Raw genomic sequence first — 25,747 nt, forward strand, 5'->3', positions numbered from 1 at the left:
TTCGGTGTCTTTGTAGTCGATTGTGTGTGTGAGAGAGTGTATGCATGTGGGTGTGTGCATGCGTGTGTGCATGCCGTGTTGTGCCTACGTTGTGTCAGAGTACAGCCTCTGTCTGGCATTGGTCCTCACCTTCCACCTTGTCTGAGACAGGCCTCTTATTCCTTACTGTGTGTGTAAGGCTATGGAGCCCTCCAGCTACTGGGGATTCTGCTGTCTTTGCCTCCATCTGTGTCAGGGTCCAGCCTTGACACAGGGTCTGAGTTCCCAACCAGAAGCAGGGTTATCTGAAGGCACACAATAAATACATACATGGACAACTTCTGGGGTGCAAGCTGACAGGCAATTATTTAAGGCTTAAGGTTGTTGTTCCTCTGTCTGTCTGTCTGTCTGTCTGTCTTCTCTGTCTCTCTCGTTCGCTCACTGGCTCAGAGCTGAGGCTGCATGTACTCTTCCTTCTTCTGTGCACTCTGCTTTTCTCCCGTGTGCTTTTCTTTTCCTGAACTCCCACACTACTACACACACCTCACACACACCCCGTGCTCTCTCCTTTCACTCACTCATACACCACACACACACCACACACACTCTCCTCTCACTCACCTACACACTCTCCATACATTCTCTCCTCATACTCTCTCCTCACATTATTTTTTCACTCACCCACACTCGCTCTCTCCCCTACTCTTGCCCCAGTCTTTGTTGTTACTCCAAAAGCAGGCAGGAAAAAAGACATTGTACAATCATTGCCAAATCAAATTCAGAAGAATAACCGTATCCCACAGAGAATCAAGAGTTAGGATTGTTCCCCAAAGTTTCAAGCTTCCCTGTTCCCAGGCCTGTGGCTAAAATAGTGATAATTGCAAGCTTATCATTATTTATTTAAACTTTCACTTATGACTTACTATACTTGAGAGCTCAGAGCCCCGAGGTCAGACACTTGCATTTTCCCTTGAATCTCTAATGATAAAATGATGTGGGCAAAGCTGCCAGGCAGTGGCCAGAAAGAATCAAGTTAACCCTTATCTCAGTAGTTCTGCCAGCTTTCTGCTTCTGCACATTGCACACAATGACTCTCCTAAGAATCCCAGTGTTTTGACTTAGTTTTACTAATATATAATTTTATGCATTCTATACTTGTTTATCCAGGAACCCTCTCAAATGTTGTGCAAAACTTATTTCATAACTTCAATAACTTTTTCCTTTCTTGGTGTCCCAGTATTGGCTGTGCTTCATTTTCATGATAATTTCTTCAAACTTTCTTTGGAAGTCAAACATTAATCTGAAACTACCATTGTGCAGTTATTGCATTGTTTCCAAGATGAGAGCGCACAGCATGCAATTGGGCCATTAGAACTGTGCTGTGCCCGTATGCCTTAATTTTTGATTGTTTAAGAATCGTTACATCAAGGAAGACCTTGTGAGAGCCAGTTGCCACTGTGGTGTCTGTTAGAGCAAGGATTTAGTGTTCTCAGTAATGCTCTTCCTGGAGGTCTTGGGACCCAGAGGACTTGGAACCCTCTGCTTCCAGCCCAGGAACCCAAACCTCAGTCCTTGTGACATAATTGAGCTTAATGAAACGGGCTGAATTCTGGGAAGTGTGCTCAGGGCAGCATCTCAGTCAGAAACCAGGGGCACCTGCCAAGGAGGTAGGGTTCTGAGGGGACAGTGGGAGTGCAGTTGGCACTTGGTTAAGCTGCTTTACTGAGGTGTATTTGTGTAGTTGCACCTACTTGCTGTATATAAATGCCTGCAAGGCCAGGCTGTAGTCAAGATAAGGAACCAGTAAGCATCTTGGGAGCTTCTTCCTGTTAAATTTTATTCCTCCCTACCTGTAAGTTTAAATAGAAATGGTCCCCGTAGGTTCATTTACTAAATGCTTAGTCATTGGGAGTGGCACTGCTTGAGAGGAATTAAAATGTGTAGCCTTGTTGGAGTAGGTGTGGCCTAGTTAGAGGAAGTGTGTCCCTGGGGGTAAGTTTTGGGGGGGGGGGGTTTCAGAAGCCCCAGGTGAATCTGGGTGTAGAGCTCTCAGCCTCTCCAGCACCATGTCCGCTGTGTGGTGCCATGCTTCCTGCCATAATGGGCTCAACCTCTGAAGGTATAAACCAGCCCCAAATGAATGCTGTTCTTTATAAGAGTTGCTGTGGTCAGGCCAGTTAGCATGGTGCACACCTTTAACCCCAGTACTCAGGAGGCAAAGGCAGGTGGATCTCTGTGAGTTTGAGGCCATCTCGGTCCACAGGTCGAATTCCTGGACAGTTCCAGGTCAGCTAAGGCTACTCTGGACACCATGACCAAGGCAACTCGTTGTTCGTTGTAGGCAGGGTTTCTCTGTATAGCCTTGGCTGTCCTGGAACTCACTTTGTAGACCAGGCCGGCCTTGAACTCAGAAATCTTCCTGCCTCTGCCTCCTGAGTGCTGGAATTAAAGGTGTGCGCCACCACACCTGGCTCCAAGGCAACTCTTATAAGGACAACATTTAATTGGGACTGGCTTACAGGTTTAGAGGTTCAGCCCATTATCATCAGGGTGGGAACATGGCAGCATCCAGGCAGGCATGGTGCAAGAGGAGCTGAGAGTTCTCCATCTTCATCTGAAGACTGCTAGCAGAATACTGACTTCCTGGAAGCTAGGACTAGGGTCTTGCAGCCCACGATCACAGTGACACACTCCAAGAAGACCACACCTACTCCAACAGGGCCACAATTTCTAGTAGTGCCACTCCTTGGGCCAAGCCTATGCAAACCATCTCAGGTACACAGAGACACCTTGTCTTGAACACTAAACCAAACCAAACTACAAGGAAAAGACCGTTGCCCTGGTCATGGCGTCTCTTCCCAGTGCTAGACTAAGGCACCACTTGCTCTCTTGCCTTTGCCTTCCTAACCTTGGGTATCTGCTGCCTGGCTTCCTGGGTTGCTTTTCATTCTCCTAGAGTTGGTGAAAGTGGTGAAAGTGGCCCCACGGGTCATGCATACCTGTGACTGGAGTCGCAGGCAGCATAGTCACAACTTTGGAACTAACCCGGACTACACTTAGAGCCCGTCTCAAAAAACTGAGGGCCAACTAGAGAGATGGTTCAGTGGTTAAGAACACAGGCTGCAATTCCAGAGGGTTTTGTTTTCTTTCTTTCTTTTTTTTTTTTTTTTTTTTTTGAGACAGGGTTTCTCTGTGCAGTCCTGGCTGTCCTGGAACTCACTCTGTAGACCAGGCTGGCCTCGAACTCAGAAATCCGCCTGCCTCTGCCTCCCAAGTGCTGGGATTAAAGGCGTGCGCCACCACGCCCGGCTAGGACCCACACATTCTTAATGAGGCTTTGAAGCACCTCAACAGGGCCAAGGCCACAGACCACACCAGATTCTACAACAAACTGAGAAAGGTCAGCATTTCCTGTCTTGCCTATCGTTTTCAGTGGGTGATTATTTTGAGCTGCATCCATATGGTTGGTTCTGTGTCAGTATTTGTCACTCTCTGTGGCTGAGGAACACTGCTCATGGAGTGTACTGTCAGCTGGTAGATGAACTGATTCTCAAGGGTGTGGGCTGTCGTATAGAAAACTGCTATGCGTGTTTGTCCACAGCCCTATTGGTGCCTGTGGGTGATCGATTGTAGGGACAGGCATGAGGCCAGTGGATGCAGGCTGGGTGTGTTTAGTGCTGGCCCTTGTCTTCTTCTATCACACACATGCACACACACACACACACATACACACAGACATCCCTACATTCATACACAGATACACACCCTACACACACACACACACACACTCTCTCTCTCTCTTTGAGATATCCTTTTGGAGTTTGGATAAAGTTGCTGTCTTGCCCGGCTAGCCTCCTCTGGCGTATGGGGATGAGCTGTGGAGGAAAGGAACATGGCCTCCAGCTAGGATGATGTTGGTGTAGCGTGCATACCCTAAAGGTCCCAGTACTGAGGCCCTTTGTAAGCTGGGCTTAGTGTTTTGAGTTTCAGGTGCCTTGGCTGGCTCAGTTCCCTTGTCTGTCAGAGTCACTTGTCTGTGATTCTAGGCCTTGGAGTCAGGTGAGGGCTCCTACACTCCAAAGGGGAAAAAAGAATGCTTTTCCATGCTGTTGAAAGCTGCAGAAGGGAATGGTCTATATTCTCTAGAAAACTCCGAATACAAAGTGAGGTGTGATTTGGTCTGTTCCTAGGGCCCCAGTTGGTTCTCCTTTGTCTCTTAGTGTAAGGATCAGCAACTTCAACTGTGTCTGTCTGCCTGTGTGTGGGTTTGTTTTTTCTTCTTCTTTTTTTCTTTTCTTCTTTTCAGATAGGACCCTCTCTGTAGCCCTGGCTGGCTTAAAACTTGCTCTGTAGACCAGGCTGGCCTTGAACTCATAGAAATCTGCCTATCTCTGTCTCCTGAGTGCTGGGATAAAAGTCATATTCCATCATATGGCAGCTTGTGTGTGTTTTTTGCTAAGTCTTAGGAGTGCCTTTCTGGGGCAAAGGGCAAGGGTGCTTTTAGGGTTCTCTGAGAGCATTGCTCATACAACCAGCTCTGTGATGGAGAGAAAGGCCTGCCTATGTACATTCGGCTTCCCATATCTGTTTTGCTGTCTATGACAACTTCTTTGAGATAAAACTTGCAAACCACAAAGTTTACCCTTTAGTCTATACACACAGCTCTGAGATATTCAGTGGCCCCGGCCCTGGTAGCTGTCAGCCTGTTGGTATCTGACTTCTTTTCCTGTTTGTTGTTTTGGTGATACACCTAGGGCCGTGTGGCTGCTGGGTAAGCTAAGTGCTCAGTGCTGACTTATGTACAGCTCTGTCACCAGTAACCTTAGTTACTGGACCACCACACCCCGCTTCCTCTGACACCTTTCATGTATTGATCCACGTGTCTGTAGATCCTTCAGTCCTTCTTTTAAAAATTCATTTGCTTATTTATTGTGTATGTATGCTATGTACATATACGTGTATACAGGTATATGTGCCTGTGCTTGTGTGTGGAGCTTAGAGGTCCCTGTTGTTTCTCTCTGTCATTCTCCATTTGTTGGGTCCAGCCTGGACACAGGATCAGAGTTCTCAAGTGGAAGGTGTATAATAAACAGACACAGATTATTTTTTGGGTACAAACTGCCAGGCAAATATTTTAAGGCTTAAAGTTGTTTGCCTCCTCTCCTCTCCTCTCCTCTCCTCTCCTCTCCTCTCCTCTCCTCTCCTCTCCTCTCCTCTCCTCTCCTCTCCTCTCCTCTCCTCTCCTCTCCTCTCCTCTCCTCTCCTCTCCTCTCTTCTCCTCTGTCTGTCTCTGTCTCTCTTTCTCTGTCTGTCTGTCTGTCTCTCTCTCTCTCTCTCTCGTTCGCTCACTGGCTCGCAGCTGAGGCTGCATGCACTCTTCCTTCTCCTGTGCACTCTGCTTTTCTCCCGTGTGCTTTTCTTTTCCTGAACTCCCACACTACTACACACACCTCACACACACCCCGTGCTCTCTCCTTTCACTCACTCATACACCACACACACACACCACACACACTCCACACCTCTCTCCTCATACTCTCTCACTTGCTCTCTCATCTTTCTCCTGTCCCAGTTCTTGTTGTTACTCCAAAAGCAGGCAGGAAAAAAGACATTGTACAATCATTGCCAAATCAAATTCAGAAGAATAACCGTATCCCACAGAGAATCAAGAGTTAGGATTGTTCCCCAAAGTTTCAAGCTTCCCTATTCCCAGGCCTGTGGCTAAAATAGTGATAATTGCAAGCTTATCATTATTTATTTAAACTTTCACTTATGACTTACTATACTTGAGAGCTCAGAGCCCCGAGGTCAGACACTTGCATTTTCCCTTGAATCTCTATTGATAAATGACGTGGGCAAAGCTGCCAGGCAGTGGCCAGAAAGAATCAAGTCAACCCTTATCTCAGTAGTTCTGCCAGCTTTCTGCTTCTGCGCATTGCACACAATGACTCTCCTAAGAATCCCAGTGTTTTGACTTAGTTTTACTAATATATAATTTTATGCATTCTATACTTGTTTATCCAGAAACCCTCTCAAATGTTGTGCAAAACTTATTTTCATAACTTCAATACCTTTTTCCTTTCTCAGGGTCCCAATGTTGGCTCTATTTCATGTTTGTTTTTTTTTGGATTTTCGAGACAGGGTTTCTCTGTGTAGCCCTGGCTGTCCTGGAACTCACTTTGTAGACCAGGCTGGCCTGGAACTCAGAAATTCTCCTGCCTCTGCCTCCCGAGTGCTGGGATTAAAGGTGTGCGCCACTATGCCTGGCCTTGTGTTCTTTTTTATTGGATATTTTCTTTATTTACATTTCAAATGTTATTCTATTTCATAGTCTAATAATTTCTTCAAACTTTCTTTGCAAGTCGAACATTAATCTGGGACTACTGTTGTGCAGTTATTATATTGTTTCCAAGATGAGAGCGCACAGTACGCACCTGGGCATTAGGACTGTGCTGTGCCCTGCTGTGTCCCTTTACCTCAATTCTTTATTGTTTAAGAGTAATTGCATCAAGGAACATCTAGTTTCACAGAATTCTCCAGAGCAGAAGGAAGAAGAAATAGTCAGATATAACAGAATGCACACCAAGGCCAACTGAATAGTAGTCATGCACAAATGAAATCTGTACAGCTGTTGTCCAGGGCTAAGGTTAGGAGAATGGGAACAACTGTTTTTTACAAAGAGCTGTTGCTTAGGGAGAGAACAATGCCTACCTGGAGGGAGTGGGGCAAGTCCAAAGGGCAGAGCATCAGGTGCCAGAGCTCTTCCTAACAACTTCCCTTTGGCTGCAGCTTCTGCAGGGTGCAGCAGAGACAGAAGGACATGCTCACACTGCACAGAGCCTTGGCTCTCCGAGTCCTCAGAAAGGAAGTCACTGAGGCCTACCTCAGAGAGAAGGTCAAACAGTAAGTTAGGAACTGGGAGGAGCTGGGGGTTCCCTGAGTGGCAGAAGTATATTGAGACCTGCTTTTGGTACCTAAGTGGTCAGAGCTGTGGTGGTCCTGGGATGCTTTGGTGTCCTTTCCTCTGACTTGAAGGTAAGAGATGGACTGGAACCAGTGTGGCTCTGGAGCCTTGGGCCCTGTGTAGGCATAGTGTCTGGGGCTTTGGGGTATCTGGTGTTTATAGGCATAGTGGCTGGCCTCAGGTCCTATGGAAACAATGCTCCTATCTCTTGGTCCAAGAGAGGGGTGGCAGTGGGGTAATGCTCACCCTTGTGTGCTTACCAGGTACCAGAGGTTTTTGACTAACCCAAGGGCACCCTGTCTTACTAGGATACAAGGCATGGGGCTGAGATGGGAGGCTTGCTTGGTTCTGATCTGTAGTGTGGCGCACTCAGATCCCACACAATTGTGCTGCTTTGCCTGGATGGACTACAGAGTCAGGTCTGGGCCATCACAGGCCTGTCTATGGTGGTCTCTGCAAATAAAATCCTTTCTCTTCAGGATAAAGTGCCACTGGGCAACCAAGACTGAGGTTCTGTATCTGAGGGAGGGCCCCTGGCAGGCTGTGAGAAAGGCTATGAGGGCTTTGCAGACTGTAAATGGGACAGATCTGAGAGCTTTGGTTTCCCCTCTGGGGAGATGTTTGGTGTAGTTAAGGAAAACTAGCTTCTGGGCATGCATCAGCCGTGGGCTGTCAACCCTCAGAACAGCTAGCCACTTTCCAGTCAGACCAGGCAGGGCAAGGGGGGCCAGGGCAGGATAGGACTGCATACCCTCTCCCTGGGGCCTTGTTCTTGCAATCGTGGGAATAGGGTCTTCTGCTCTCCTTCAGGGAGGTTTGGTTGCATGGCACCCCCGTAATAATTCACCTTGGCTGCTTTTATCAGATAGCAACCAGTAGAGGGAAGTCCTCTGGGATTAGTTGTCTGACCGATGGGATGGGAAGCAGTCCTTTGATAAGGGCTATCTACCTAAGCTGACCTTGGCCTGCTGGGCTCTCTGACCTAACAGTCCTTTGTGCAATAGACCCATGGTCCAGGGCCAAGTCAAGATGCTCATCTGGAAAGACACTGAGTAGTGTATAGGTGCATATACGAATTGGTCTTGGCACGGCTGGTGGAGTAGTTTCCATTTTAGTTGCTGGTTGCAGATTTACAGGGAGGGAAACAGGGCTGGCTGCTACAGGTGGTTCTGGGAAGTCACATCGAGGTTTGGTCCCCTCCTCAGGAAGCAGCCAAAGCCCTTGTTGGGGCCACTGTGGCTGTCTGACTTCTTTCCTAACTTCTAGCCAGTGGGTAGAGAGTGGGGGGTCATGAGAGGTGCTAGCTATCATGGGGGGCCCTGGTTAGCTCTGGAACTTTCTTGTCTGAGGAGTAACAGGAGGAGATAATGTGAGTCCCAGACAGTTACCGTGATGTCTACAGGTGAGAATGCGCTAGACATCTGTCCCCTTCTAGCTGCCCCTCAGGTCCTATTGCTAGAGAAAGGTTTTGTTTTCAGAGGGATGCAGGCTTAGATGGGCAGGCTCCTCTTCACCTTCCCCCTTACTCTCCCCACAGCATTTCAGGTCTAGACGGGGTAGGCAACAGATCCAGGCTGCGGCCCACTGGTCAGTGCTGACACCTCTGCTTCCTTCTCCACCCAGAAAGGACTCCTAGAGTTGCTTCTGTTGTAATGATCTGTAAAACAACGTTTCTATGACAACTGGTTTTGGCTGCTACAGTCTCTTTCTGTTTAGATTAGGCAGTTCAGGAAGCCAGGCAGGGTGGTCTCCGGAAGCCTGATCTGCTCAATGGTTTGCTGATGGTGCAGAGCAGAGAAGGTGAACGATTCTGGCTGCGGTTGCTCTTCCTCTTCCTCTTCCTCTTCCTCTTCCTCTTCCTCCTTCTCTTCCTCCTCCTCCTTCTCCCTCTTCTTCACCTTTGTTTGGTGGTTGTAGTAGGGGAGTGTAGCTATTCATATACCCTTCAACCCTTGACTGAAGACAGGAGACGTCGTCCTTTCCACCAGAAGCATGGACTGTGTAGCTTTGGGAGGGATGCACATGAGGAAGGGAGGGGAAAGAGAACAGCCATGCCAGCCAGATCATGCCAGCCAGATCAGCCCTGTGGATGGGGCGACAGCTGCTGAAGGCAGATCCTAGCTTTGTTTTTGAGACAGGTCTCACTAAGCTCTGGCTGGCTTGGAGCTTGTTAGGTGGGTTGCACTGGTCTTGAACCCATGGAGCGTTGTCTGCTTCTGCCTGCTGGAAATAAAAGGGTCCTCCACCTAGGGACTTTCTTGAATCCCCAATCTGGAAACTTCTAGTTGCATGGCTTCCTAGCTAAACAGGTAATGGCCATCATAGCTCTATCCAAGGGCAGATTCCTGTACTGGGGACAATCGAATATGGCTCTTGTACCTGCCGGCCTAGATGGTCTCTTGCAGCCAGGGAGGCCATCAAGAGTATCCTGGTCCTGTGTTTATTCCCCTGGACATTAGGTGGTACCCAAAGCTGAGACAGGAGGTCTAGCCCCAGTGACCTGACTCTAGAGCCTCTGGGAATGTGGCTGGTTCTCTAGATGAAGCCTCCCTCACCCCTGCTTTCTTTCTTTCCCATGACCACTGGAGCATGAGCCCATATTCCTGGTTAGATTGCTAGAATTCCCATGACCACTGGAGCGTGAGCCCATATTCCTTAGATTTCTAGAGGCTCCTGTTTTCCACCTGCCTCTGTTAGACTCTGTTCTTGGCATTTGTAGATGCCAGTCTATGAGCCACACATGGAGCCTTTTGGTCATTTCCCTGGCACAGATGTTTCTCCAATCCCTGCCATGTTATGGGGCATGCAGTGTTGTCTCTGGCTGTGGCCATGTGTGTTGGTAGGGCACACACCGCCAACTTTTTCTCTGGGCACCTGCTGAGGCCTCTCTAGTTGGAGGTCTTATTTAGGAGTGAGGAACAGGGAACTAACATCTGGCTGGTGTGCTGTCCTTAGAGCTGCCTGTTGGAGCTAATGTGCTTCAGCGCCACCCACACTGCCCAGCAAAGCTCCTTCCTGTCTGACCTTAGTGTTACAGGGACCTTGAGAGGACTCTGCTACCCAGACCCAACTGTGCTTGGTGGGGCCACCTGTGCTCAGTCCTTTGAGCTTTCACTGTGAAGTGGAGGGAGCCAGGCACACCCCTCCCCTGGTTGCCATGGTTTCCACACAGCAACATTTTAATTTTAGCTCTGACATTTTCCAGGCAGATTCAGAGATGCTGGCCACAGTCTCAGTGGCCTGGGGGAGGAAGAGAAAGCGGTCACACCGCTCCCCCCCCCCCCCAAGCTGATGGTGGGGTCAGCTGGGCCTGGGACCGATACCATTCTGAGTGTGGTACTGCTGTGAGAAGTGACTTAAGATGGCAGAAATGACAGGGGCCCTGCAAGAATCTTTCCTGCCTTAGCTTTTTTTTTTTTTTCCTTTTTCCGAGACAGGGTTTCTCTGTGTAGCTCTGGATGTCCTGGAAATCACTCTGTAGACCAGGCTGGCCTCGAACTCAGAAATCTGCCTGCCTCTGCCTCCCAAGTGCTGGGATTAAAGGCGTGCGCCACCACTACCCGGCTCCTGCCTAATGGCTTCTGAGGATCCCATGGCACTCTAGACTCTGTCTGCAGTGGCTTTTCTCTGAGTCTCAGAATGTCCCTGTTCCTGTAAGGACAGCTAGAGCTCATTAAAGGCTCCTGTGTTAAAGGCCTGGTTCCTGATGCAGGAGGTGGGGCTTTTGGGAAGTGACTGGTTCCTGAGGGCTCTGCCTTAGTGAATTAATTCATTGATAGCTTCAGAACGGGAATAGAATACTGTGAAGGGGGTGCTGGCTGGAACAGCATGTGAGACCCCGACCCTCCCTCCATAAGTGGTACTTACTTTGAGATGCCCCCAAGTGAGACACTGAGATGCAGAGCGATGAAAAAGCAAGAGGTTTATTTTCAGGCCTGTCGGGGTCGACCTTCAATTAGTCCCTCAAGGAGAGTTACTAAGAAAGCCACACCAAATGGCTATTACAAGCAGTTTTTATACTTTTTAGGAGCACAGGTTCATCAGCAAGATTACAGTTCCAACTTATTGGCTAAGCATAGTGATCACTACATCTATTGGCTAAGCATAGTGACCACTACATCTATTGGCTAAGCATAGTGACCACTACATCTATTGGCTAAGCATAGTGACCACTACATCTATTGGCTAAGCATAGTGACCACTACATCTATTGGCTAAGCATAGTGACCACTACATCTATTGGCTAAGCATAGTGACCACTACATCTATTGGCTAAGCATAGTGACCACTACATCTATTGACTAAGCATAGTGATCACTACATCTATTGGCTAAGCATAGTGACCACTACATCTATTGGCTAAGCATAGTGATCACTACATCTATTGGCTGGCAGGCACGACAGGAACTTGAACTCTACCTGGGACTTTTCGGACGGTCACTTAACTATCAGTCAGTATATTCTGAGAATTTTACTCAATTTTTACTCAAAAATGTCCCTGTGGGTAGAGAATAGAACTTGGCCCAGCCCTGACTCCAGGTGAGAGGGCGAAGCACTTGCTGCTGCTCTGAAGGGGACCTGAGTTCTACATGGTCGCTCACAGCCACCATCAGCTCTAGGACATTTCACACCCACTACTACGTGCATGTAGCATACAGACGCATAAGTAAAAGATCCTTAAGTTATCGTGTGTGTACACACATGTGTATAAATAGCTTTACATCAGCTATGTATGTGTGGACTCATTTGTAGGGAAGCTTGCTGTAGGTCTGACTCCCTCCCCTAGTGGCCAACTGTCACTCCCTCCTTCAGCTGGGTGGGGCTCATCCCCCATCCCCACCCCTTTGGCTGTAGTGCTGATTGGCTTGAACTTATCTGCAGTCTGGAAGGCAGCCATCATGTCCCAGTCCTCAATCTCTGACCCACATAGTCTTTCTCCCACCTCTTCCATGATGCTCCCTGCGCCCGTGGGAGAGGGATGGTGATACAGCCGTCCCACTTGTGACTGTGCACTCGAGGTACTGATTTCCATACTTTGATTAGTTGACTTCCTGGGAAAACTCAAATTCTTAAAACACTCAAGTGAAGGCAGGCAGTGGTGGTGTATGCCTTTAATCCCAGCACTTGGGAGGCAGAGGCAGGTGGATTTCTGAGTTTGAGGCCAGTGTTGTCTACAGAGTGAGTTCCAGTACAGCCAGGACCACACAGAGAAACCCTGTCTCGAAAAACCAAAAAAAACAAGACAAATCCACTCAAGTGAAGATCCTAAAAGCATAGTAGTGCCCTCTTTCTTCAGGGTCCAGAACTCCCTTGTGTGTGCTTTTTTCATGACACTGCTATTGTGTGCAGCTGCTCTGGTGGCTTCTCACCGTGGTGTCAGGCAGCTTTGGGTGCTATATACCATTTTACTTGGTGAAGGAGTAGCTTTAGAGGTGGCATCGAGTGTGTTTGTCATTTGCTTCTGGCTCTTTCTTGAAGCTTCAACCAAGCTGACTAAGTATGCAGAGAAGAGAGAAGGAATGGTTAGCATGAGCTGGATGCAGCTGAGTACTGGTTAGCATGTGCTAAGTACCTGTTGTAGTCACCTCACTGGGCAGCAGTGCCCAGCATGCTTTCCAGTTCTTTGTCTCCCTGTAGTCACCTGAGGCATCACTGCTGTGACATGTTTATTTTATAGGTGTGGAGGTGTGGAGGTGTGGGACTGATTAATGCAATTGATTAATTGATTGGCAGCTGGTCCTGGATCCCCAGCTGCTCAGAGCTGGGGCCAGGCCTGATCTCCTAGAATCTTGACTTGTTCGGCCTGCCAGCTGCTGTAGGAAGGCTTGGCACGCTGCTCTGCGACCTTCCTCAGCATGCACCCATCTCCTGTCACCTTCATAAGGTGTATGTTACTAGTGAGATGGGCGTATGCAATGTTGCCAGTGCTCAAGGGCAGCTTGTAATGACACCAAACTGGTTAGTTGAGCCCTGACGTTTTTGTTTTTTGTTTTTTGTTTTTGTGTTTTTGTTTTTTGTTTGTTTTTGTCTCTGAGTGGCTAGCTGTCCACAGGAAGTGTGACAGCTTTCTCTTCTGATAGAATGAATGAGTTAGTGTTCCTATTCGCCTTGACTCTGAGGGCGCCTATCTTTCAATCTTGGGTCCTTGGTACCTCCCTGGGCCCCCAGAGGATCTTCTGCTCCATGGGCAAACAAGAGCCAGTGTATCTGTGCTCATTTAATCTCGAGGTCTTGAAGCTAAATTTTAGAATAGCTGTAACTACCCAGTCCTCTGGGCCTCCTGGACAAGTTCTAGTCCAGGCCTCACTCCGTGCGCTCGGTCTGTCTCCCCTGCTTACCCAGCTGGGCTGTAATTGGAGACCTGCTCTGTGGTGAGCCAGACACTGCTCTCTGAGGGCCGTGAGCAGCTGCTCTAGCTCTTTGCTCAGTGGCTTTGGGAAAAATCATTGCTGTGAGTCCTTCAGGCCAGGGGATGCTTCTCCCTACAGCACCTGTGGCCCCAGGAAGGGAAGGTGTCCTCTGCCTGTCGCTGTCCCCTATAAAGAGGACTGTGAAGTCCTTAGTGCTTGTCATTTCAGCCTTGATGGACACACTATATTGAGTGAGAGCCAAGCTGTGTTGGAAATTCATGTCCTTCCTGTGGGAGCCAGCGAGTCCCTGCTGTACTTGCTTCTCTCCCTAGGAGATCACTGTCACAGTGGTGTCCTCTTGAAGAGGCTCATGTCACTTCTCTTACCTGCTGTAGGATCATGCGTCCAGATGATGCCAATGTGGCTGGCAATGTTCATGGAGGGACCATTCTGAAGATGATTGAGGAGGCCGGGGCCATCATCAGCACGCGGCACTGTAACAGCCAGAATGGGGTAAGCGCTGGGTGTGTGCGATTCATGTGCACTTGGGTTATGCACAGACTGTGGATTCTATGGCCGCAAGGCCACAGCAGTGTGGGGTCGGGAAAGTAGTTCACATGGAGCCCAGATCTACAGTGTTCCTGCCTTGCCCACCCACTGTGTCTTCTGGAGGTCTGACAGTCAGCCTTGCTTGGGGGTCCCATGGAATAAGGTTTGGTTTTCGCCTCAGTGTGGAGTTGGGAAATCAGCAGAGACAAGCTGCTGGACAGCTGAAGGGCTCTCACCACCTCCCATGCCTCAGGGCCCTGTCTTGAGCCCTGCTAGCTCCTTGGTTGTGGTCAGAAATACTCTATGCCTGTGTGAATCTGCTATCATGTTTGAGAGCTGAGTCCCATTTCCGTCCCTGACTAGGTGGCTGTGGGCTCGAGCTTTGGTTTTCTGTGCCTCAGCTGTGTTCTGAGTATGAAGCTCCACAGCAGGCCCTGCGTATTGCTGAGGCTGGTGTTTCACCTCCCAGGAGTTGTGCAGTGTGAGGTGGCCCTGCAGCTAGGACAGGCAGGACAGGCTGTTTGTGTTTAGAACTTTGGGGACTCTGTAGGCAGTCATCTCAGGACAGTGCAGAAGGACCTGGTACTTTTTTCCTGAAGGCCAGCCAGGGGGAGAGAGTCTGCCATGACAACTGCATGTTGTGACAGGGACAGAGGTGGTCGCAGGGAATCTGTGATGCACAGCTCTATAGGCTGTGGGTCTTAGCTAGTGCCTGCTGGGCAGAGAGGAAGAAGACCCCACCTTACTTAAAGAAAGTGGGTAGAAGCTGGGCTTGGTGGTGCACGCCTTTAATCCCAGCACTTGGGAGGCAGAGGCAGGCGAATTTCTGAGTTCGAGGCCAGCCTGGTCTACAAAGTGAGTTCCAGGACAGCCAGGGCTACACAGAAAAACTCTGTCTCGAAAAACCAAAAAAAAAAAAAAAAAAAAAAAAGAAAAGAAAACAAAAAAGAAAGTGGGTAGATTCACAGGACCCCACGAGGCTCTATTCAGAACAGAGAACCCAGAGGAAGTACCATTTATCCTGACTTGGCCAAGCTGGCAAGCTGGAGCAAGGACATCTTGTGATGTACAGCTTGTGTACTGGCTAGTTTTGTGTCAACTTGACACAGCTGGAGTTATCACAGAGAAAGGAGCTTCAGTCAAGGAAATGCCTCCATGAGATCCAACTGTAAGGCATTTCCTCAATTAGTGATCAAGGGGGAAAGGCCCTTTGTGGGTGGGACTATCTCTGGGCTGGTAGTCTTGGGTTCTATAAAAGAGCAGGCTGAGTACGCCAGGAGAAGGAAGCCAGTAAAGAACATCCCTCCATGGCCTCTGCATCAGCTCCTGCTTCCTGACCTGCTTGAGTTCCAGTCCTGACTTCCTTTGGTGATGAACAGCAGTATGGAAGTGTAAGCTGAATAAACCCTTTCCTCCCCAACTTGCTTCTTGGTCATGATGTTTGTGCAGGAATAGAAACCCTGACTAAGACAGCTTGTGATAACAATGCACAGAATGCCTTTTTTTTTTTTTTTTTTTACAGAATGCCTTTTTTTTTTTTTAAAGATTTATTTATTTATTATATGTAATACACTGTAGCTGTCTTCAGACACTCCAGAAGAGGGAGTCAGATCTCGTTACGGATGGTTGTGAGCCACCATGTGGTTGCTGGGATTTGAACTCCTGACCTTTGGAAGAGCAGTCGGGTGCTCTTACACACTGAGCCATCTCACCAGCCTACAGAATGCCTTTTAACAATGCCTCCTGTTAAAGTTTATTCATTTTACTTCATATATTGTACTTTCTTCAAATAAAGGTTTGTGCAAACTTGCATTGAACAAATTTATTGATGCTATTTAAGCAAAAATGTGCTGGCTTGTATATGTGTCTATGTCATGTTGCTCACATTCTTTGCTAACCAGGATGAATGACACTTGGAGTTCCCATCAGTGACCTTGATGTGACTTGTCATTGTTTGAGGCTGTCATGAACTGTTGTCATGCAGGTCAGGAGTTCATGCATGTTCCAGGCTGTTTGGTCTCTTTTGTTTCTATCTCCTTGGGTCTCTGCATTACTTGAGAGACAACATAGCTAAACTTAACTCTGTAGTCACCTCTCCATGTTACATGAATCTCACTTTATTAATTTTGGTTTTTGCTCTTTGAGATAGGGTCATGTAGAGCAGCTTTGGCTGGCCTTGAACTTAATGGAGCCGGTGATGGATTTGAACTTTCAATATCTTTTTCACTTTACTTATGTATTTATGTAATTATTTATTTGGTAGGTGTTTTGGTTTGTGTATGCTCAGCAGGGAGTGCCACTATTAGAAGGTGTGGCCCTGTTGGAGTAGGTATGTCACTGTGGACATGGGCTTTAAGACCCTCATCCTAGCTGCCTGGAAGCCAGTATTCTGCTAGCAGCTTCCAGATGAAGATGTAGAACTCTCAGCTCCTCCTGCACCATGCCTGCCTGGATGCTGCCATGTTCCCGCCTTGATGATAATAGACTGAACCTCTGAACCTGTAAGCTAGCCCCAATTAAATGTTGTCCTTATAAGAGTTGCCTTGGCCATGGTGTCTGCTCACAGAAGTGAAACCCTACGACAGAGAGTGTATGTGTGCTGTAGCATGTGGGTGACTTGCTGGAGTGGGCTCTCTCTCTCTCTCTCTCCCTCCCTCCCTCCCTCTCTCCTGTGTAGTTTCCAGAGAATGAATGTGGGCCATCAAGTTTGTCAGCAAGCATCCCTACTGGCCGAGGCATTGTGCTGGCCTGAATTTGAACTTCTGACCTTCCTGTCTTGGCCTCCTAAGTGTGGGACTAAGAGAAGATCAAAGCAGCCTGTGTATGTGGTGCTGAGCACTACCCCAGGGCCTGGTGTGCGCTGGGCTGCCAGTTCAGCTACAGTGTCTGTCCCAGTGACTCTTGTTTGAAGTCAAACATTAGAAGTGGTGAAGCTTGTGAGGAAGCAAGATGAAAAGCTGAGCTAGACTGAAGACCAAGCCAAGCTGTGACTTGGGAGGAAGAATTCTTGGCAGGCATTGCTCTGTGTTACTGCAGTGAATGAACGTGGGGAAGACAGGAGGAAGACAGCTCCGTGGTTCATGTCCAGGAAGTTGTCTGATCTGGAGAGAAGATCAAACCAGCCACAGCATTCCCTTCAGCCCAAGGGTTGTCCAGAGCCAGGCCTGATCCCTGACTCGAGGCTGAGGGAACGGAGTTCGCTGAGGCAGCTGCAGAAGGGCAGGTGGAAGCTAACTGAGCCCGCCACAAGGTATAAGCAAGGACAGTGGCTGTGATGTAGATGTGCAGGTGAAGCATCAGGTGCTACTGCTGAGGCCGCCTCGAGTCACCCAGACCACTGGAAAACACAGATGTTTACATTACGATTTAGAACAGTAGCAAAATTACAGTTATGAAGTAGCAAGGAGGACTGGTGAGGTGGCTCAGCGATTAAGAGTACTGACTGCTCTTCCGAAGGTCCCGAGTTCAAATCCCAGCAACCACATGGTGGTTCACAGCCACCCGTAATGAGATCTGACGCCCTCTTCTGGTGCATCTGAAGTCAGCTAAGGTGGACTTATGTATAATAATAATAAATCCTTGGGTCCGAGCAAGCAGGGCTTGAGCAAGCAGGGACTGAGTGAGCAGAGTTGACTTGAGCGAACAGGGCCAACTGGATAGAGCAGGCTTGACCAGAGCGAGCAGAGGTCCTAAAAATTCAATTCCCAACAACCACATGAAGGCTCACAACCATCTGTACAGCTACAGTGCACCCACATACATGAAATAAATAAATTAATCTTAAAAAAATGAAGTAGCAATGAAAATAGTTTTATGGTTGGGGTCATCACAATATGGGGAATTGTATTAAAAGGTTGCAGCATTAGGAAGACTGAGAACGGCTGGGCGTGGTGGCGCACGCCTTTAATCCCAGCACTTGGGAGGCAGAGGCAGGTGGATTTCTGAGTTCAAGGCCAGCCTGGTCTACAGAGTGAGTTCCAGGACAGCCAGGGCTACACAGAGAAACCCTGTCTCAAAAAATCAAAAAAAAAAAAGGAAGACTGAGAACTACTGGTCTAGAGACTTGTGGTGGCACATGGCCCCAGCAGACAACAGACTTAGGGCGCAGATGAAGCAGCCTCTACGTGAAGATGTCATCTGGGACTTCCACAGCTGAAGAGGAGACACCAGGCTTGGGCAGCACAGGTTACCTCTCCTGTTGAGGGCTGAGGCAGCTGGTAACTAGGTGGAAGCCAGTCCTCCATGGTCATCCCAGAGTCCCAGGGCCCCTAAGATGACTGTGCTAAGTGCATTCTGCCTGTACGCTGTGAAAGCGGCAAAGCCCGGGAACCACACACCTGCTTCCTGAGTGGACAGCTGAAGATTTTAAACTCACTGTTGAGACCCTACTGCTCCCAGAAAAGATAATAATGCTGCCCTGTCACCTTAGCTCCTAGTGAGGCCGAAGCAGGAGGGTCACAGTTTCACAGCGAGTTCAAAGCCCGTTTGGACAACTCAGTGACATACCATCTCAGAATGAAGGTTAAAGAGAAGACCTGTGCTGAGTGCTGCTTAGAACGTGAGAAGCTCTAGGTTCAGTACTCAGTCCTGCAAAAAAGAAGCAAAGCTACTTCTCATTGATGGTGTGGTTTGTCACCCAGGACACTGATGTGTCTGCTGACAAGACCGCCATTCTGAAGCCCCTGGATCAAGGGGGAGTCCCAGCTCACAAGTGTCATCTGAGAAGTGGGTTTTCATGGAGACGTGGAGAAGTCCAGCATTCCTAGTTGGCAGGAGTCTGGAAACAGCAGAGTCTGGCTGTCTTGGGTAACTTAGGGTTGATGGTGGAGGAGAGACTGTATGTGTGGTCCGGATAGTAGAAGAACCTGAGGTGGAAGGTGTACTGAGGGTGCCCCTGCTCAGTGCCACTCACGGTCACACTTTAAAGTGAGGAGATACTGTGGATGCTCAAAGCCAGTGACTGGGTCCCTGAGAGGAACTGTGTCCTGGGGAGCATTCTGGGAGCAGGGCTGCCCCAGCATGGGGCTAGGATGTCACAGAAACGCGCTTGGCAGGGCAGTGGCAGTGTGGGGACAGGCTGTGAGGGCTTCTGGATTAGAGAAGGGCAGTTGCTACTGCAGCTGCAGTATTGTACTTGAAGAGAGGCAAGGTCCATCCATAAGGTTAGAGGTCTTAGGTAATGGTTAACAGATTTTCAAAGCAGTACCAGACTTTTGAAGCAGGTCTTGGTGTACAGGTATTGGTGGAGGAAGGCTGTGTGGCATCATGCTGTCACACACGTGCCAGGCACCACGGTCGGTGTGAGCAGTCTCTATGACTGCCTCTGTTCACTCCCTGTATCTGCTTTATTATGGCGTCCTGCCAACTGCTGTGTCTCCACCAGCCTGGGTAAATCCAGGACAGCCTATCAGCAGCAGAAACCGCTCTGGCATTAGTAGATTGTCTAGGGAGTCATAGTTGGTGTCACCTTGTGGTAGAGTTCATGCCAGACCTCTGTTTGTCTTCAAAGCACTTATGTCATCTGAGTGCTGTGCCCTCAGGCCCCGTGACCCAGTCATTGCCCAGATGTTCCACTCCTGATCCTTTCACATAGGTGGGTAGAGTTTTCACACATGTATTATTGGGCTCCCGGGTATTTAGACCACAGCTTGGCATTCAGGCTGACCAGTGGAGAGGTAGGAGCCTGGATGCACTGAATGAGCCACACAAGCATGATGTGGCGGGGGTGGGGTGGGGTGGGGTGGGGTGGGGTGGGGTGGGGAGGGTTGCACAGGCCTTGGCTTGATTCTGTAGGGAAGGGCCCGTCCTTAGAGCTTGGTGCATGGGGTGCCCTCTGGTGGCTGTAGGGAGATGCACTGGCTGTCTCAGAGACCACCATTTCTGTAGAGAAGCTTCAAGAGAAAGGCAGTGGGTGTTTGAGGGAAGCTTGCGAGGACAGGTGGGAGGGCAGTGATGCCATTAAGTTAGGCCAGGCATGGTGGCACATGTATCTATCACCAGTACGCAGGAGCAAGGGTCAGGAGAATTGCTGTGAGTTCCAGGACAGCCAAGGCCCTAAAGTCTCAAAAAAAAAAAAAAAAAAAAAAAGGTAGGAGTAAGCCGCCCATGCAGAGAGCAGTGCTGTAGCTCACATGACGCCCACCCGACGCTTCAGGGGGTGTGGGCACGTTGTCACTGCGGGCCTGAGCCACCTACAGAGCAACTCTGCTCTGTGGAACTCATGCTCTGAGTCCCTGCTTCCTTGGGCTCCAAACCTGGGGCCTGTGTTTGGATCTTCTTTTCTCCTGCCTTGGACACTGGCCATAGTGATCAGCAGAGTGCTTCTCTGGTCACCGCCCCCTCTCGCCGTGTCAGTACCCAGTATAGTAGCCAGAGCACCTCTGGATATGACTTCAGTATATCACGTGGTAAGGCAGTGGGTGTTAGCTCTGGAGTCAAAGCCAACGTTCCTGCCCACCCCCTCTCCCCGTTCCCCCTACTCTGGGCATTATTCCTGTGGTTCCTTCTCGAGCACCCTGAGTGTGTTCCTGTCTCTAGGGCTTTCGTTGTGTCTCTCCTCCCTGTCCGAGCTGCTCTTCACTAGACATAGCAGGGTTTTGTTTTTGTTTTCTCTCTCTCTGAGGACCTGGCTACCCTGGAGCAGACAGGGAGCAGGGCCATGTCGGGTTGGGCTCTGCTTTCTTCAGGCTAGAAGTGAATTAAAAGGCTCCTGGGGTCAGCACCAATGGAGCTCTGTGTTCTCCTCCTGCCTCAGGCTTCAGTTAGCAGCCTCCATCACTGAGGGGAGACTGACCTTGATGAGAGTGCTCGAGAGAAGACTAAAAAGGGAGCCCAGCCTTTGTGCCCTCCTTTCCCAGTGGCCCTTGGTCTGCCTTTGACTCTAGCTCTCCTGACTTTGCATCTGGCCTGTGGTCAGCCTCAGGACTTCTGTCTTTCTTGCTGTCCAGCTTCTCATCGGGGTTTCAGACCTGCATCCTCTCATCTGACCATGGCTGTGTGCTGCATCCCCACCGGGACTTCTGAGCACCTGCCTGTGTGCCCCCTTGTTTACTTATTTATAGTCCTGCTGACTATAAATACCAGGGCCACAGGACAGGCGTGCTGACCTGTCCCACTGGAGGTAGCCCAGAGGGTGGGCCTTGGTATGCTGGGTAACAGCTAGGTGAGTTCCTGCCTCAGACATGAGTGTGTGTGTGAGCATGTGCCCATGTTTTGTCCCTGTAGGGATCCAACTTAACCTTACTGCCAAGTAGTGCTGCCTGGCCTTATCCACCTCTTGCTTTGTTCACAGTGCACGGATAGTGTCCTGCTTGCCTGGCTCCACCTAGCTTTTGCCTTTCCAGCTTCTGCCAGTAGGTGGCGCCATAGTCAGACGAATGAGCTGGTGAACTACTCTTTAATCCCCTTTTACTTTGCATAAATAGGCAGTATAGTGGATGGGAGGATCTTAAGCCCTGCAGATGGAAGTGGGGGAAGTCCAGGGTGAGAAAACACAGCCCTCTCTATAATCTTTCATTTCCTGCCCAGTCTTAGTTGCTTTGCTGAGGGCTGTCTCTGTGTTGTCTGCGTTATCGGAAGATTTCAGCCTCCAGCCTGTTTGTGTGGGAATTACCTGGGAGAGCATTGAGCAAGGTTCTTTCTCAAGGATGTAGGTTCTAGGAGGGAGATGTGCTCCTGACTCGAGGGAGCAGGTGAGTTCTCAGTAGGTGGGAGGGCTGGCTTAGCAGGTTAGCTAGTGTCTGTAGGAGGGCTTGTGGGTGAGCAGAGTCAGATATGAACACTGGGAGGGGGAGATGCTGCGGTGGGTTTGTCTTCTCACAGGCTGTTCGATCTCTCTCTCTTTCTCCCTCCCTCCCTCCCCCCCGCCCCCCGTGGAGTTTGCCACCCTCATGAGCCTCAGCTGACTTTGGGACTTTTGTGGGCTGAGGTTCTGGAGTCCTTGACATGGCTGAAGCCAGGTCAGAGCTGCGTGCTCTCTCTGGGATCTCTCCGTTCCCTACAGTGGAGACTGACAGCAGACTCGTGAGGCCTTCCTCTGGCCTCACACTGTGTGCACACATGCACATGACATACATGTAAGCACAATCAAAAACCATACACACACATGGGGGTGGCACAGCCCGGCTGGGACTGATGGTTCCTGCCTGCTCTGCAGCTGTGGCCAGCTGTCCTTCCATCGTGGCTCTTGTCAAAGGGTCATTGTAAGGAGTGGCTGAGAAGTGACTCCAGCTTACATCCTCACTCACCAGCCTAGTGAGTACAGAGGTCTTATCTTGAGAAAGCTGCTTGTTCCAGGAGAAGGCCACAAAGTCCAAGTGCTGGTGTGGCAGGTGAGGGAGGGAGGGCCCATGGCGTCACTGCAGACACCAGGTCATCTGGTATTTTATTAGCAAGACGGAAGAGAAGCTGTCTTAGCCAGGGTTTCTATTCTTGCACAAACATCATGACCAAGAAGCAAGTTGGGGAGGAAAGGGTTTATTCGGCTTACACTTCCATACTGCTGTTCATCACCAAGGAAGTCAGGACTGGAACTCAAGCAGGTCAGGAAGCAGGAGCTGATGCAGAGGCCACGGAGGGATGTTCTTTACTGGCTTGCTTCCCCTGGCTTGCTCAGCCTGCTCTCTTATAGAACCCAAGGCTACCAGCCCAGAGATGGTCCCACCCACAAGGGGTCTTTCCCCCTTGATCACTAATTGAGGAAATGCCTTACAGTTGGATCTCATGGAGGCATTTCCTCAACTGAAGCTCCTTTCTCTGTGATAACTCCAGCTGTATCAAGTTGGCACAAAACCAGCCAGTACAATTGACCCCTTGTCAACTTGACACACAAACACATCACTAGTAAGCCTCAACCCTTACATTCTTATTCATCTCCAAGATGTAAATAACTTTAAACGTCCCACAGTCTTTACATATTCTTAAATTTTCAATCTCTTTAAAATATCCATCTCTTTTAAAATCCAAAGTCTTTCTACAATTAAAAGTCTCTTAACTGTGGGCTCCACTAAAATATTTTCTTCCTTCAAGAGGGAAAATATTAGGGCAAAGTCACAATCAAAAGCAAAAATCAAACTCCAATGTCTGGGATCCAACTCACGATCTTCTGGGCTCCTCCAAGGGCTTGGGTCACTTCTCCAGCCATGCCCTTTGTAGCACACACGTCGTCCTCTAGGCTCCAGATGCCTGTACTCCACTGCTGCTGCTGCTCTTGGTGGTCATCTCATGGTACTGGCATCTCCAAAACACTGCGTGGCCCTTTCAGTCCTGGGCCTTCAATTGCAATAAAGGCACCCTGAGGTGCCTGTGGCCCTGGCGGGGTGGGGGTGGGGGTCACTGCTGGCCTTTTAAGGGCTCTTTGGTAGTGCATATCGGAACACTGACCCCTGAAGTGCAGAGGATGTTGGGTGTGAAGGTCATCGCTACAGCATTGCTTATGCTACACCACAACTGAAGCTGGTATGTGTCTAACACAAGATGGAGATCCCTAGTCAGTCTGATCACTAAAACAATTGCCAGGTCCCCAGGAATAGGTGTGGAAGACACAACTGGTGTTCAGCCTTTGTGAAGGGTTCAGTACCTACTTATTTATCTATTTATTGAGTCTTTTTAAGACCAGGTCTTGTTTTGTACCCTAGGTAGACCTCAGACACAGGTACCTTGTGTAGCCCAGGCTTGCCTTGGAACCTTCCCCTCCACTCCTCGTCGTCCTGTCTTTCTTAATGCTGGGATGCAGGTGTGTGTCCCCAGGCCCTACCTAATGGCCTTGTGTTAATCTGATAATCATGCTCTTCAGCCGTGAGCCCAGAAGAAGGGCTTTACAAGACTTGAGTCCATTGTGTCTTTATCTCAGACTTCTAGTCTGAAAATTGGAGAGATGAAGTTTTACATCCAGCTTAATTTTTGTTTCAGCAGCCCTAACAGACTAAGAAGCAACCTATAGGACAGTCTAGGTTAGACAAAGACTCAGCCTGTAGGACAGTCCAGGTTAGACCAAGACTCAGCCTGTAGGACAGTCTAGATTAGACTGCAAGGGGTGGGTTTTGAGGGTGAAGAGCAGTTAGTCACCATGCTTGCATCCACCATCTGGGCCTCACTGTGGGTTGATGCCATGTACCCAGGGCTTGCAGGTGACTCAGGGACAAACTGGCTGGAGCTATACCTGGTGCCAGATGCTCTTTTAATAATTTAGAATTTTGAATCATGAGACTGGGTCATCTGTTTAAAGGTTCAGAGTGTGTATGTGGGGGGCGGAAGAGAGAAAAGACAGAGAGACAGAGTCTACTAGTCTCTAGTGCCCTGGGAATGCCACTTCCATAGATGACCTGTTCTGTTCCTGTGTACTCTCTGGCCAGTCCCTCTGGTACCACATTGAAGGTAGATAACATAGCAACAATAGGAAGATGCCTTTTCCTTGTTGAGGAAGATGCGACTGTGAAGATATATTTGGCAGGTGCATAGCTACTACCTAACACTAAAGCAGGCCAGAAGAGAGGCAAGGCAGCCAAGCCCGACCTGAGCCCTAATCGCTTCTCTTGGGAAGGGGAGTGAGGCTACCCCCTTTCTATCTCTGTGTGCTTTTCCAATATTCCTTGTGAAGCAGCAGTGCATGTTGATTGTAGAAAAATAAGAAGAAATGTCCTGGTAAGCACATGGCAGTGACTCTGAGGTACTCTCTAGTGTCTCTCCAACTTAGGCTAGAAGTGTCCCTCAGTCCCATTATTCTACAGTGAGGAACAAAGCAGGCAGTTTTGCAGAGCATCTCTGTCATAAGGACTTGCTGGGCTGGACTGGGCTGATGGCTTTTTCTGGTCTTTGCAGGAGCGCTGTGTGGCTGCCCTGGCACGGGTGGAGCGCACTGACTTCCTGTCACCCATGTGCATCGGCGAGGTGGCTCATGTCAGTGCAGAGATCACCTACACTTCCAAGCACTCTGTGGAGGTCCAGGTCCACGTGATGTCGGAGAACATCCTCACAGGTAACTAACTCCCAGGTGCTTCTCACCAGCCAGCACGCTCAGCGGTAGCATCTTTGAGCACGGATCACAATAGTGTTCTGGTTCGCTTTTTGTTGTGGTGGTGAAACATGAACCAAAACTAACTTGGGGAAGAAAGGCTCTGTTTTGGTTTAGAGGCCACAGCCATCACTGGGGAGACCATACTGAAGCAGAGGTGGTGGAGGAATGCAGTTTACAGGCTCCCTCCCTCTGGCTTGCTCAGCTGCCTTTCTTACACAGCCGAGGCCACCTGCCTAGGCATGGTATACTCTTCTGCATCAATCGGCAGTTTAGAAGATGTTGCCAAGACACGGTCACAGGCCAGTCTGATCTCAGCAATTCTTTAGTTGAGGTTTTTTTCTTCCCAGGTGACTGTTTGTATCAAGTTAGTAGCCGAAGCTGACTGTGGCAACAGCTTGTTCATGCATGGAGGGCTGACCATGCCCAGGCGCTGACGTCCTTGCTGTATGACCTCTTTGGTCCTCTTGCTCCCTGAGCAGAGTCTTCACTCCCTGTGTGTCTGCAGTTGGCAGATGGAGCACCGGTGGATTACAAAGCACACTTGAGCCCTCTTCCAGCCAGAACAGGAGTCCCAGCCTGCTCCCTCTCCTTCTTGAGACCACTTAGTCAATGGCTGCCACCTGTGCCTCTGTATCTACCCCGCTATTCTAGACCTTGGCTTGTATGACTTTGCAGAGGCTCCTGGACCAATCTGTCCCTGCCCATCTAGAAACCAGGTTGGGTGAGCCATTGCCTTTGGTTCATCTGTACCTTTTCCTTGGCTGTGGTAACCATGGAAACCTTTCTCCTCTTCTCTGTTGGCATCATGAGTGTGGAGCTCCTTCCCATGAAGAGCTTATGTTTCTTTTGTAACCTGGCTGGGAGCGCAGGCCCTTTTGCCCAACTCTGCCT

The 25,747-nt window shown here is 49.3% G+C and overlaps 1 protein-coding gene across 11 annotated transcripts in view; it reads left to right on the forward strand.

Annotated features, from left to right (window-relative positions):
- The window catches only part of Acot7 (acyl-CoA thioesterase 7), a 93,756-nt gene that overhangs the window by 14,976 nt on the left and 53,033 nt on the right, over positions 1 to 25,747 (forward strand). For 9 of the 11 annotated variants that reach the window (NM_133348.2, NM_001369273.1, NM_001369274.1 and 6 more), the window contains exons 2-3: positions 13,689 to 13,806; positions 24,661 to 24,817. In NM_133348.2, coding sequence (NP_579926.2) covers positions 13,689 to 13,806; positions 24,661 to 24,817 — 275 coding nt within the window. Of the gene's footprint in view, positions 1 to 6,768; positions 7,015 to 13,688; positions 13,807 to 24,660; positions 24,818 to 25,747 lie in introns of those variants that run through there. The other 2 variants (NM_001146058.1, XM_006539169.2) reach the window with 2 other exon arrangements.

Source organism: Mus musculus, chromosome 4 (assembly GCF_000001635.26).
Source record: "Mus musculus strain C57BL/6J chromosome 4, GRCm38.p6 C57BL/6J".
NCBI lineage: Eukaryota > Metazoa > Chordata > Mammalia > Rodentia > Muridae > Mus > Mus musculus.